Source organism: Salvia splendens, chromosome 21, assembly GCF_004379255.2.
Source record: "Salvia splendens isolate huo1 chromosome 21, SspV2, whole genome shotgun sequence".
NCBI classification, from domain to species: domain Eukaryota; kingdom Viridiplantae; phylum Streptophyta; class Magnoliopsida; order Lamiales; family Lamiaceae; genus Salvia; species Salvia splendens.
Window position 1 is genome coordinate 20,251,289 of NC_056052.1, and position 11,607 is coordinate 20,262,895.

The following is an 11,607-nucleotide window of genomic DNA, read 5'->3' on the forward strand; positions in this document are numbered from 1 at the left end:
AAAAATAATTAAATACGACAGATCAGATTTATGCTTGCAACCGGAATCTAGATTCTCTTCTCCCCTTCTTCCCAAAACGAGCTTCTTTCCATTTTTCATATTAATACTGAAAAATGACGAAACCAAATCTGAGAATTGCTTCCATTTTGTTACCAAATACTGTAAAAACGAGGATCAAAAAGTAGAGTAGAGTAGAGTTAACTTAACCGTTAGCAGTAACACCACTGTCAATTTCTTTTTAAAAAAAAATAAAAAATAAAATTCATCTTCCACAACAACAGAGGCAGTCACGTGTGCTCTGCGGTACGGCGTCGTGCTTTCCGCCCCTGCCACCACCACCACCACCATTTTCTCTCTCACACACTAGTGCGTGCCGTATTTTATGTATGTCAGCCTTATTCAATACTAGCATCGCCATCATTGCTGCACCCAGTCTTTTCCCATTCCATTATTGCCCAATTTGTAACCCCACCCCGCGCTTATTCAATTGGAGAATTTGTGCATGTATTTATGAAGCTAGCTTGATTGTGTCAATGCCTCTGACGATTGTTGTTGTTTGGGCCCCCTCTAATTATACCCATTTCTCATACCGATCAGTAATTATTTCCTCTGTCTTCTTTTCTTTCTCGTAACTTTTCGTTTCCCTCTCTCTCTCTCTCTCTCTCTCTCTCTCTCTCTTCAGCATTACTCCATATGGTTGCTTCGAAGAGTAACGATTCGTCCCTGCCTCCGCCGCAGCCGAGGTCGCCGCCGCAGTTCCCCGATTTGTACGGGAAGCGGCGGGAGCTCGCCAGGGTTCAGATGCTTCAACGTGAGATTGGCTTTCTAGACGTGAGTTTTTTTTTGTTTTTTTTTTTAAATTAAGTTGAAATTGGTCATGTAATTAAGGATTCAAAGGTGCTAAGTTGTTGAATTTTTTTGTTAATTTGCAATTATGCATTGTTGAATAGGGGAATTAGAGATTGAAAATGAAGGCATTGCTTTTAGTTTCAGAGGTGAGGTGAAAAGTTAGGAAAGAAGAGAGTTAGTTCACTCATTATCTACTTGTGTTGCTGTGAATGTGCTTATGATTGGCATCTTTTTAGCTTATTATTTAAGACTAATTTGTAGGGTAGGTGAGTGGGATAGAGACTTCAATAGCAGTACTCCCTCCGTTTCACCATAGTTGAGGCGAAACTTTTCGACACGAGTTTAAGAAAGGGATGTTGAGTGTGTTGAATAAATAGACAAAATAAGTAAGAGAGAGAAAAAGGTTGAGAGAATAAAGTAGAAAGTGAATAAAGTAGAAAGAATAAAGTAAGAGAGAGTAAAGTAAGAAAGAAAAAATAATTACTATATATGGAAATGACTCAACTATAAAGAAACTTTCCGAAATGAAAACAAGGAGTATTCTTATGGGTTGAACTAAACATGTTTAGTTCATTTTACTTAGAGGGATCCAGCTACTAAATTAGAAAGAAGTAGTAGTACTTCATAGATTTTGTATAGCTCTTAAATGTTGAAGAGATGTGGCTTAGTAGTGCATAAGAACGACGCAGATACTTAAATGCTTAAAAATTTACTAAAGCCATTCCTTATGTCATTAATATCTTGCAATGAGAACTTTGTGAAATTGGAAATTTACTTCTTTGTACAAGATATGTTAGTAAACGCCATGAAACTTTTCTCATCTCGCTAAGTATTGGTTTGCTTCCTAATTCCTATCGATTAAGTCCTCTGTCCCGATTGCTCCAAATCGTTTTCTTTCTTCTAGGGTTGACTTGTTTTTAGCTCTGCTTGTACGAATTCAGGCCCAGTTCTATTCCCAATGACAAATTTGAATTTTGTTGTGAGCAGGAAGAACTGAAATCTCTTGAGAGTATACCACCAGCTTCAAGATCCTGTAAGGAGTAAGTTATTTTGGCAGTGCATTGACTTCTCCTTTCAAGTCATAAAAACATACCCTAAGACTTAAGATAATAGTGTTTGGTTCTTCAAACTGTGGCAAACTCTTTTGTGACTTGTTAAAGCTTGGCCGTAACAAAGTGAATTTCGACTTCTTGCAGGGTCGTTGATTTTGTGACAGGAAATGTCGATCCTCTCATACCTACGTAAGCAGAGAATCTGATCCATTCTCTTTCCTTGCTACTTCTGCATATGGTTAAGTTCTCACTTTTAGATCTCTTCCATTTTTGTCTTTAAAATCAGAATTAAGAAGACTCGAAGATCACGTCGTTTCTGGAAATGGCTCTGGTAAGTACCTCTGAACTCCATACTTTACCTTAAAGTGATTTTTGTTTGTTTCTTTCTTAAATCCATATGATCATTGAACACCTACATAAATATCCAAACTTATTTAGGATCAGAAGCTAACACACTTTGTGTTGGACTACAAAGTTTTTTTGAGCAAATGTACGGGGCCAATTTTGGACTTTAACCTATTTATAATTGCTATTCTGTAACTTTACTTTATACACCATTAGAATTCTGTGACACAAGTTGCTTTTTCTTGGCGCAGTGGAGTGTGCTGCTTCGACGTTTCATGGATTTGCTGCTGTGGTTGTTCGTGTGATCTTAGCATGCCCCGGTGCTGCGACTGTTTGACGTGTAATTCCTGCAGCAACCCGTGTCAGAACTGCGGAATTCCAGCATGCCAGTGCTTCCCATGTTTTAGTAGCAAATGCTTTAAGAAGTGGAAATGCAGCCTGAAGTGCAGAAGCAGCTGCTGCTGCATGCCAAAGCACTCCTGCTGCATGCCAAAGCACTCCTGCTGCCCAACCTGCTCTTGCACAAGGTGTACATGTTATCCTAAATGTCCAAACCTAAATATATGTTCATGTTGTCACAAAAGCTGCTGCTTCCCTTGCTACTACTGTATGTAAATTTTAATGGATATATATTCTTGTTTTAGTCATTTTTTATCTGGGGCCCATCAACTTGTCACTTGTCAGGGCTCTAATAATTTTTGGAGTATATTTCATAGGGGAGTTTAGCTGAGCTTATAAAGCTTCTTAAACAAGGTCAAATAAACACTCAAATAGCTTGTAAGGTGTGGAGATAAACTTTAAAAATATTGTGTTCTTAAACTCTCTAATTAATTTTTCATGATATCTCAAGTAATCAATTAAACAAAAATTAATTTGCTGTTTTAAATGTTACTATATTTTTTCAATTTTATTTTTCTTCAAGATTGATGTGTCTTAGAGCGTTCGCGATAGGAAGCCTCTACCCCTGCCAAGACTATCATTCCTCTCTTATTCTGTCCTAAACCACAATTCCTACGATGGATACCTTTTCCCCAAGCATAGAACATTTAACTTACACTATTCATGTTTTACTTCTAAAATTGAAATATGAGATTATATATAACATGAAAGTACTTCATAGATAATAAAATAAAAATAACAATCCTAAAAATTAGAAATAAAAAATCGTAAAAATTAAAAATGATAAATGCTAATCAACTCGTTAGTGAGTACGTGGAGCATGAGGTTGTGCATTCAGGGCTGCCCCGAGGTCATCTCCGATGTATCTTCGGCGATGCTCACAGTAAAACTAAATGTTGGCCGGAGGCATGGAAATGTCATTAAGAGACGGAATGGGTGGGAGTGGGGGAGACTCAGCAATTCCGCGTTAGCCCTCATCTGGGCATCGGGTGACGAACCAAAATGTCTGGGTCTTCCTCCTCCGCCTAGTTGAGGTCGATGGAAGCAGCTGTATCGCTCATGAAGTAGTCACTGACAGAATTTTGTAATCTCTTCAGCGCACCACTTTTGCTTCTAGCCTTTCACCTACCACTTTAAATACTTGAAGGTCTTCTCCTCCGTGAAGAAGGCAATGTTGGACATCTTCTGGACGAGGTATAGAGTCCCTCGACCTTGAGCTTTGTACTTTATAGTAACCCGGTCCCAGAATCTTCTAGCTGTTTCTGATCTCGGAATTGTTGATGTAGCACCTTGCCAACACCATTGTCCCTTTGGCCCCGCATATCCCGCTGCCCGTCTCGCCCCCTTCCACTCACTTAGTTGTTCACCCCCTCCAACTCGAAAGGATTGTCGTTCGACCCGTCATCGGATGAGCGGATCCAGTATATAGGGTGTCGGCTTCCCACTTCGGCTAGGTAATCTGCATCTGTAAATCGTTCATCTCCTGGCGTGGATCGAGGTTGTAGAAAGGTCAGGGGGTTCCATTGAATTTCTAGAGAGAGAGAAGGATATGGATTGAAAGAGATGAAGTGAAAGAATGAGAAAGAAGTCAATATGAGTGTGTATTTATAGGATTTTTGGATTAATAAAAATATCAAATGATCCTACCCACCCCCACCCCCTTTGCCGCCACTCACAACCGGCAGCGCCTCCCCGGGTGCCTATCATGACACCCGAAACCCGACCTCCTACATATCGCCGCCTGTCCCCATCCCTGCCCAACGACATGCAAGGGAAGGGAACCAACGAAGCGCCTCCCAACAGCGGCGCGACTCCCCCTCCCACCTCCATTGGAAATGCTCAAAGGGCTACACATTGTGAACCAAACATTAGACCCACCAAGATATAATCTTGTGGTAAGAGCATCCACAACACAAGGCTTGGGTTCCATGCCGACGGAACAGAGCAGTGGGAACGTGTTGCAAGCATTCCCTTCTCGCGTTACTCACGATGTCGGGTGGGGGCGGGTTGTTCCGCCACATGCTTTCCCCTAAAATAATGGGGTCCCTTTATGAAGCTCACTCGAGAGCGAATGGGCTTCCATTATGACTGATTAAAACTGATATTTTTAAATGTAAGAAATGGACTTTTTTTATTCAAAATTATTCCATTATATAATACTCCCTCCGTTCCAGACAGGGACTCTTGGAATCGCTGACTTGGCGAGTTGGACGAAATTCATGTTAATCTCCAAGTGAGAATGATGTATATATCCCACATATGTCCTTCATGCCCAAGGAGCTCGACAACCATGACGCCACCAAGTCGAATAGAGATCCCCACCGAAAATACACCACATGATGCTTTGGGCTCATTTCGAATGAGTGAGTCCCAAAATTCAAAAGTTTTGTGGCATTTTCTACAACGAGGAGAGAAACAATGCTACAACATATCAAGGGAGACTAATGTTCTTAGAGTGTCCACAATAGTGGAACAGCCACGGCTCAGCCACAAAAAAAAAAGTTGTCCGCCCAGTAATTACAACCATGTCTCAGCCACAAAAAAGTTGTCCAGCCACGTCCAACCACGCTTCACATTTTTTTAATTGTTGGTATATTTTAATTGGATTAGAACAAAATTAATTGGACAAAAATAAATATAAAAAAAATATTTCACTAATTAAAAAAAAAGGTTGTCTAGAGAGGTGAAAATATGGTTGTGGATTTGTAGTTGGATGTATGAAGTAAAAAAATGAGGAAGATGATGTATTTATAGAAATAAATTAAGAAAATAAAAAAAATAAAAAATCTTGGTAATGACAGTCGCGGCACAACCGCGCTTACCGCCGCATGCCATGCGCCTCCGCCGAGTACCTGGCTCTTTCACCTCCGCCGTGGCGGACACTTGGCTTACAATAGGCTGCCGCGATGGTCTTATTATGGACATTCTTAAGTTGGCACTCAGAATCTACCAACACGACAACATGAAGCCTTTTAAGTTTGTTCCAACATGAAAGAAGGACTGTTAAATCGATAAGTGAGTGAGTGGCTTTGAGTCAAGCTCGGGCTCGAAACCCACGAAGCACACCTCAAGGGGCCAATATTCGACAAGTGGAGAGGCCTAATCCAAGCCCTTGAGTGAGGGCCCCTTGTCCCCAACCTACCCTCGTCAATAAAGGAGTTTTATTTGGTTATTTGATGAAACTAGTGACTACCAACACTAGCAATTACATACCGCAACAGTTTGGAACTGCATGCCTTGTGTGTTCGGGGACTCGTGGAGGAGTTGGACCTAAGGAAAAAAATAGGATTTTAATTAATTACAATTCTTATGATTTTAATTATATACTAATTTTTAACTTCTAAATGAAACTCCATTTCACTCCCATTTCATATACCATCGTCCCCAAAATATCCTCTCTCTAAAATGATGGATTCGATATCAAACGACGACCTAACCAGATTATTTGAAATGTGCCTTTTATGAATTTGTAATATGTGAGATTTTTAATTATATTGAAGTAATTGCGTCAACTATTATGCTGGAGGGACTAGGGAGGTAGTAGATGATATGGCAGGGTTAATCGACAACTTAGGATGGGTAGAGGGCACGCATTATGAATTATTCCCTACAAGACACCTTGAGGCAGCTGAATATTAGTATAAGTTATGTGTTCATATGTCTTGACCATTTAGAAAAAGGATCACCAGAAAATGAAAAAAAAAATCATCAAAAAATACGCAGCCCAACAGTTGATACTGTGGACACATCTCTAATTACAAACAACATAATTTCTGTCAGATGTTAACGTTATACCTTTTCATTCTAGTCACTGACTGTCAAAATATGAATAGTAACGAATAATCCTATCAAAATACTTCGCTACATTTTACTAAATCTTATAGGGGTAAATGAGAGGAGAAGAATCAACCTATAAATATTGCATAACTATTTTTCTTCCAAGTTGATTCGAGCCTAAGATCTCATGGCCAGCTCTAGCTCTGGCTTGACCACGTCCACATTTTTACCGATTGCAGTTCCATCTTCTCTCATAGAACAGATCTCGACCACGATTCTGCTGACTCCTGGTTTCATCTGATTAGATCTGTGCAAACAATATTTCATTCCATGTATCAGGAATACCAGGTAGGCACCAGTGCAAGCAATCCTGCACTCCAGGTGAGGCTTTAATGCTGTACCGGGATATATGGCCCTCGTCTCTCAACTCAGACAAAGCAGTAATGTCTAGAAGCGTGACATTCGTTCCCCTCACCGCATGTGCAGCAACAGAATCACTAGAATCATCTTTTAAAACTTCTTTGCCACCGGAAAGAGGTGTTGCGTTGTCACATGTACCTCCAGTGTTCCATTCCCCGTTGAAAAAGTGCCTGGGTGATAGAGTGCGTAGAAATGCTTTTAAACCTGGAAACAATGGGAGCTGTGCATCTACCCATTTCACAATACTGTGGATGGTCAAGTTTTTGGCACCCCCAATATCTGAAGTCTTCCTATTAGTGTTAGGGACGCCATTAACGTACATGACCCATCTATTTGCATTAATTTTTCCCCTGTTCCAGTGGTGGCCTGTATTCAGAACAAGTACATCGAATTTGTGAAGATAGCGCTGCAAAAATGCAGGGGGTCGATCCAAGTGCATGGCAAAATTGACCGGGTTCGACCCTTGAATAGGTTCCAAATCACAAAGACTGGCTGACCAATAGTAAAGGATGGTTGTGTTAGTGATAGGGAACCGATAAGCCCATCCATCTGGTCTTATAGCACGACGAGCCTTAACAAGACCATACTCATGCCCCACATCTTGCACATCAGATCTTTCTTTCCCACCTGTTACCATGCACATGAGAGATTGAAATTGTTGTCGACCCAGTGAATCCCCTATGAAAGCCAAAGTTTTATCCTGCATTCTGCAAGCAAGAGAAGTGCTAGAACTTACGCAATGCTATGGCATTAAAACATGAAAAGAAATATTAGATTTTGTGCAGATGACATCTGCAGACATTTGCTGAAAAACCATAAGAGAGATTGATGCTGGAAATGCATATCAATGCTGTATTTAGAGACAAATGTAAAGCACCCAACGTTTCTAGCTAAGCAGATGACACGAACAGAGCTGCAGTGCTGACATGTGCAAATTCAATTTTTTTCAGAATTTCTCATGCCTCATGAATATTGCGACTCTGACTAATGAGTTGGAGATGAAAGAGCCCAAGAGAAGCAAATTCTAACAAGCAGACTCCAGTACTTTCAGCAAACAAACAACTGAGTTTTTTCAGGCGCTCATAATTACCTCTGCAGGAACTTACGTGGTGCAAAATCTTGCATTTTGCAATCTTGGGGTTGCCAACGAAGCTTTTCATATTCAAAATCCATGCGCTGTGTCAGGCGACAAGCCCACATAGATGACAACCACTGCTTACATCCAAATCCAGAATACAACGGATGATTATCATCAATGACCCATTTACCTTTGGCATAATTGCAACCTAAATATAGAAGATGGGGGTTAGCAAACACAAAAATGGTTCTTATGTCGTGACATGAGATACTCATCCAGCATATGAAATCTGAAGTTAAATTATTAGTACAATTTACAGGTTAAGGGAGCAAGCACAAGGGACCAGTTGAATGTAGAAGCCAGGGGCAGTTCAAGAAATGGTATTAAGTGAAACTGTTTCAGTTTTGGTGTCTATTGCAGCCCCTTTCTTTGATATATCAAAATAGACAAGCTTGAGGAGATATATTTTCATGGATTTTACCTTTATTTCCAATAGTAGCTGACAAGTTTTCTGTTTGCTCTCCTTTGACAAATGATTCCAGTGAAGGAGAGTTCTCTGGCAAAATCTTTGATTCTTTGGATTTGTTTTTTCCTCCTGACGGTTCTTCAGATTCTGTCCCTTCAGGAACACTAGGATGACTTTCTGCAGATAAAGGTATTAAGTGCTAAAGTTTAATGATCACAATGCAGAAAAGAGAATCCTGAGGAAACTCATGCTATTTGGATTACCTTTGTTTTTATTAACAGATGATAAGGTTCCATTTTCCTCTATTCTGACAGATGACTCAGAAGCTGATGAGTTTTTCAAAACAGTCTCTACTTGTAAGGATTTATCTTTTCCTTCGGATGATTCATCTGACCCCCAACTTTTAATAACACTGCCAGGATTTTCTGCGCACAAAGAATATATATAGGAAACTTAAGCCCAGAAAGACAGCATTATTGGTGGCAAGAACTAAAATATTTTAGAGTATATTAGAGCCCTCAAAATCTTAATAAAACCATTTAAACATTTAGGAAACACAATGTAAACAGAAACAAGTGCTTGTATGACATATTTGTGAATAAGAGCCTCCATATTTACAGATACCAACAACAAAGTGCATGAGCAGGAAGAATCCATGTTGATTTCATATTCTATATAACAATGAGAGGAAAAAGATTACAATGATGAGAAAGAAGCACACATGACCCCATGAACTAGCTACTTATGCTGGATGCTACAAATAGAGAACACAAAACATCAAAAATGTTAAAAGAATTAATACAACTACAATCTCCTTTTTAGTAGTCCATGTTAATAATGCTCATTACTGTAATAACTAAACCAGATGAAAGACAATACCAGACCTTCCTCATTGGTACTTTTACTATTATCAATATTTTCTCCCTTGCCTTTTAGTTCTATCCCTCCAGACGAAGCAAATGACTCAACTTGTTCCGTCCTTGTTTGTTCTGAAATGTTGTTACCCTTGAAATTTTTTCCTGGAGCTGCTTCATCTATAACAGCCAAGGGGAATTCAGAAAATAGTCAAAAATATAAGTTCAGCATAATATTCAAAAGTAATCATCACTACTGCAATTGTTTTAAGATCTTTCTGATTTCTGAAATTTACAATGAATAAAATCGACAAAAAGGATCACCATAACCATTCAAAAGAACAGAGTGAAACATAAACTCACTGTATAATGTCTGTAAAGAAGATTGGAAATATAGAGATCTAGTTTCAATTTTCAAATATAGAATTAGTCACTTGGAGCACATAAACAAACTTCCAACTCTAGCAGTGTCTACAAGGAGCACAAGACTAGTGGTGGAATCCAATTATGCAAGTTCTTTTTCCCTCAAGTGAAATATTTTATTTGCATTAAAAATTGCAATTCACTTCAGTCTTTCCTCCTAAAATCTTTGAGGTATTAACTTCTTTACTTTGTTGTCAAACTCAGGCTACATGAGTAAGGATCAAGTAATCCAGCATGCTGAAGCAGAAAGAAATGGAAAAGGTTAATATTGAGATAATATGAAGTGAACGGATGAGATCAGTTACCTACTAGTCTTTTTCAGATTTGATTTCAGAAACCACATAATTATTCATCAATTAACACGCACACTGATGAATTGATATACTTGAATGAACTATGAACAAGCGAAACTAAAAAGCCAATAATTGGCAAGTTGACATTCACCTATATTTCCATAGTCTATACTGACTATAGAAGAAAACATAAAAGTTGTTGTATATCTTGCTAGAGGCATACCCAAATCTAGTGGCAGGATGCGACTGGGAGATGGAATGAAAGCCTCGAGAAATGAGGTCTTTGTCCATGCCAATACAAGCACAGTAGTGCAGACTAAACCAATGAGGATGAGGGAGACCTGTGAGATCTTGAGTCCTTGAAGGCCTCCTTTCATCCTTAACAGCAGCTCTAAGAAAACAGATTCACCCAATCATCAAAGCATCTACCCGAATAATAGTATCTGTAAACCAAAAAATCATCACAGGAAGTGTTAAGTTCCACCAGCAACTATTCTAGCTTCAAGGTTCCAAAATATATAAACCCGAGGAAATCAAAATAGGCATTGCAAATAATGAAATGCACTTCTAGTGGGAAAATTACTTTTCAGCAACAATTGTATGTAGCAAACAGATGAAGTCATGACTAATGAATGATGGGAAAAAAGGTCATGCTAGTGTGGCGTGCTACAACTGAACCGATTAATGCCAAATTTTAGACTAAGAACCGCGTGTTTATTGGTATGACAGGGTTCAGTTTACTCAATTTGTTGCTCAATTCGAGTTTCACCGGCCTTTTTTTTTATCTCCGAGAATAACAATTAAACTCATATTAATTGACAAATTGATAACCTAACAACAGTTGATCTCGAGTGCTTGAAATCATAAGATGCCAGAATGACTACTATTAGCTCAATCCAATTTCACATCACAACCAAAACTGCAAATAAGTTACACAGTTGATCAAACAGTAGAAAACATGTAAACAGCGGGGAGAAATATGCATCGCAGATACGAACAATACACTAACACAGCGGAGAACAGAGTTGGAACAATAAAAAACAGAAACTGAAGGGCACCGATTAGCAATGTTTACCGGGAATCAAAAGCCGTGGATCTCGTAGCAGTCGTACAAGATAAGATGCACACGAACTTAGTTATTGCGTGCCTGGTTCATGAGAAGAAATGTGCATCGCCGGTAGAGAGATTGAACAGCAAGTACAGCTGGCGGAGAGACAGCGGAGGACGGAGGGGGAGATCACAGATTTGTGCGAATGAGATGCGAGGGGATTTAATCAATTAAGATTATAATTATTGATTTAGAACTGCGACGACGGAGAAGATTATTAACTTAATTTAATTGAGAATTTAATTACTGCAAATCCTCATTAATGATGGGGCAGAAATGGATGAATCGTGCAGTGGAGTTATATCATGCATCACTATAATTCCATTTCCCCTATTGTTAATGATGTGTCGCGCTCACAAATACTAAAATTAATTACGATTTCTCTTTCTTCTCATAATCAGACCTTTGATTGTGGAGTATTTGGTTAATACAAACAGCATTATAAAGACAATGCAGTCCACTGATTTCGGATATCATTTTCAAACCTAAAGCGTCAAACATATTTGAAATTAGGTTAGAATAGGATTGGATAAATCTTTCCGA

The 11,607-nt window shown here is 39.1% G+C and overlaps 2 protein-coding genes across 3 annotated transcripts; one reads left to right on the forward strand and one right to left on the reverse strand.

Moving 5' to 3' along the window:
* The first annotated feature begins 294 nt into the window (after window positions 1-294).
* Window positions 295-2,909, forward strand: LOC121783722 (guanine nucleotide-binding protein subunit gamma 3-like). Its single transcript, XM_042181874.1, has 5 exons — window positions 295-831; window positions 1,837-1,889; window positions 2,046-2,090; window positions 2,188-2,232; window positions 2,498-2,909. The coding sequence occupies exons 1-5, from the start codon at window positions 694-696 to the stop codon at window positions 2,859-2,861; spliced, it is 645 nt and encodes a 214-aa protein (XP_042037808.1). The 5' UTR covers window positions 295-693; the 3' UTR covers window positions 2,862-2,909.
* A 3,467-nt stretch (window positions 2,910-6,376) lies between these two features.
* LOC121783811 (protein trichome birefringence-like 14) lies at window positions 6,377-11,347 on the reverse strand. 2 transcript variants are annotated; one of them, XM_042181990.1, is made up of 7 exons: window positions 11,032-11,347; window positions 10,180-10,399; window positions 9,316-9,420; window positions 8,650-8,811; window positions 8,402-8,563; window positions 7,933-8,128; window positions 6,377-7,549 (listed from the first exon to the last, which is right to left on the reverse strand). In XM_042181990.1, exons 2-7 carry the CDS (start codon window positions 10,331-10,333, stop codon window positions 6,724-6,726), a joined length of 1,605 nt encoding a protein of 534 aa, XP_042037924.1. In that variant the 5' UTR covers window positions 10,334-10,399; window positions 11,032-11,347; the 3' UTR covers window positions 6,377-6,723. The 2 variants fall into 2 exon arrangements, with proteins under 2 accessions (XP_042037924.1, XP_042037923.1); XM_042181989.1 differs by having other exon boundaries at window positions 9,271-9,420.
* Between the last annotated feature and the right edge of the window lie 260 nt (window positions 11,348-11,607).

Bases quoted from the DNA above. Each gene is read 5' to 3' on its own strand.
- LOC121783811 (XM_042181989.1), bottom strand. From the start codon at position 10,333: ATGAAAGGAGGCCTTCAAGGACTCAAGATCTCACAGGTCTCCCTCATC. The intron at 8,564-8,649 runs GTAATCCAAATA...CTTTATCTGCAG, and splicing joins ATCTGTTAATAAAAACAAAG to AAAGTCATCCTAGTGTTCCT. The intron at 8,129-8,401 runs GTAAAATCCATG...TTCTATATTTAG, and splicing joins AGCTACTATTGGAAATAAAG to GTTGCAATTATGCCAAAGGT.
- LOC121783722 (XM_042181874.1), top strand. From the start codon at position 694: ATGGTTGCTTCGAAGAGTAACGATTCGTCCCTGCCTCCGCCGCAGCCG. The intron at 1,890-2,045 runs GTAAGTTATTTT...GACTTCTTGCAG, and splicing joins GCTTCAAGATCCTGTAAGGA to GGTCGTTGATTTTGTGACAG. The intron at 2,233-2,497 runs GTAAGTACCTCT...TTCTTGGCGCAG, and splicing joins CGTTTCTGGAAATGGCTCTG to TGGAGTGTGCTGCTTCGACG.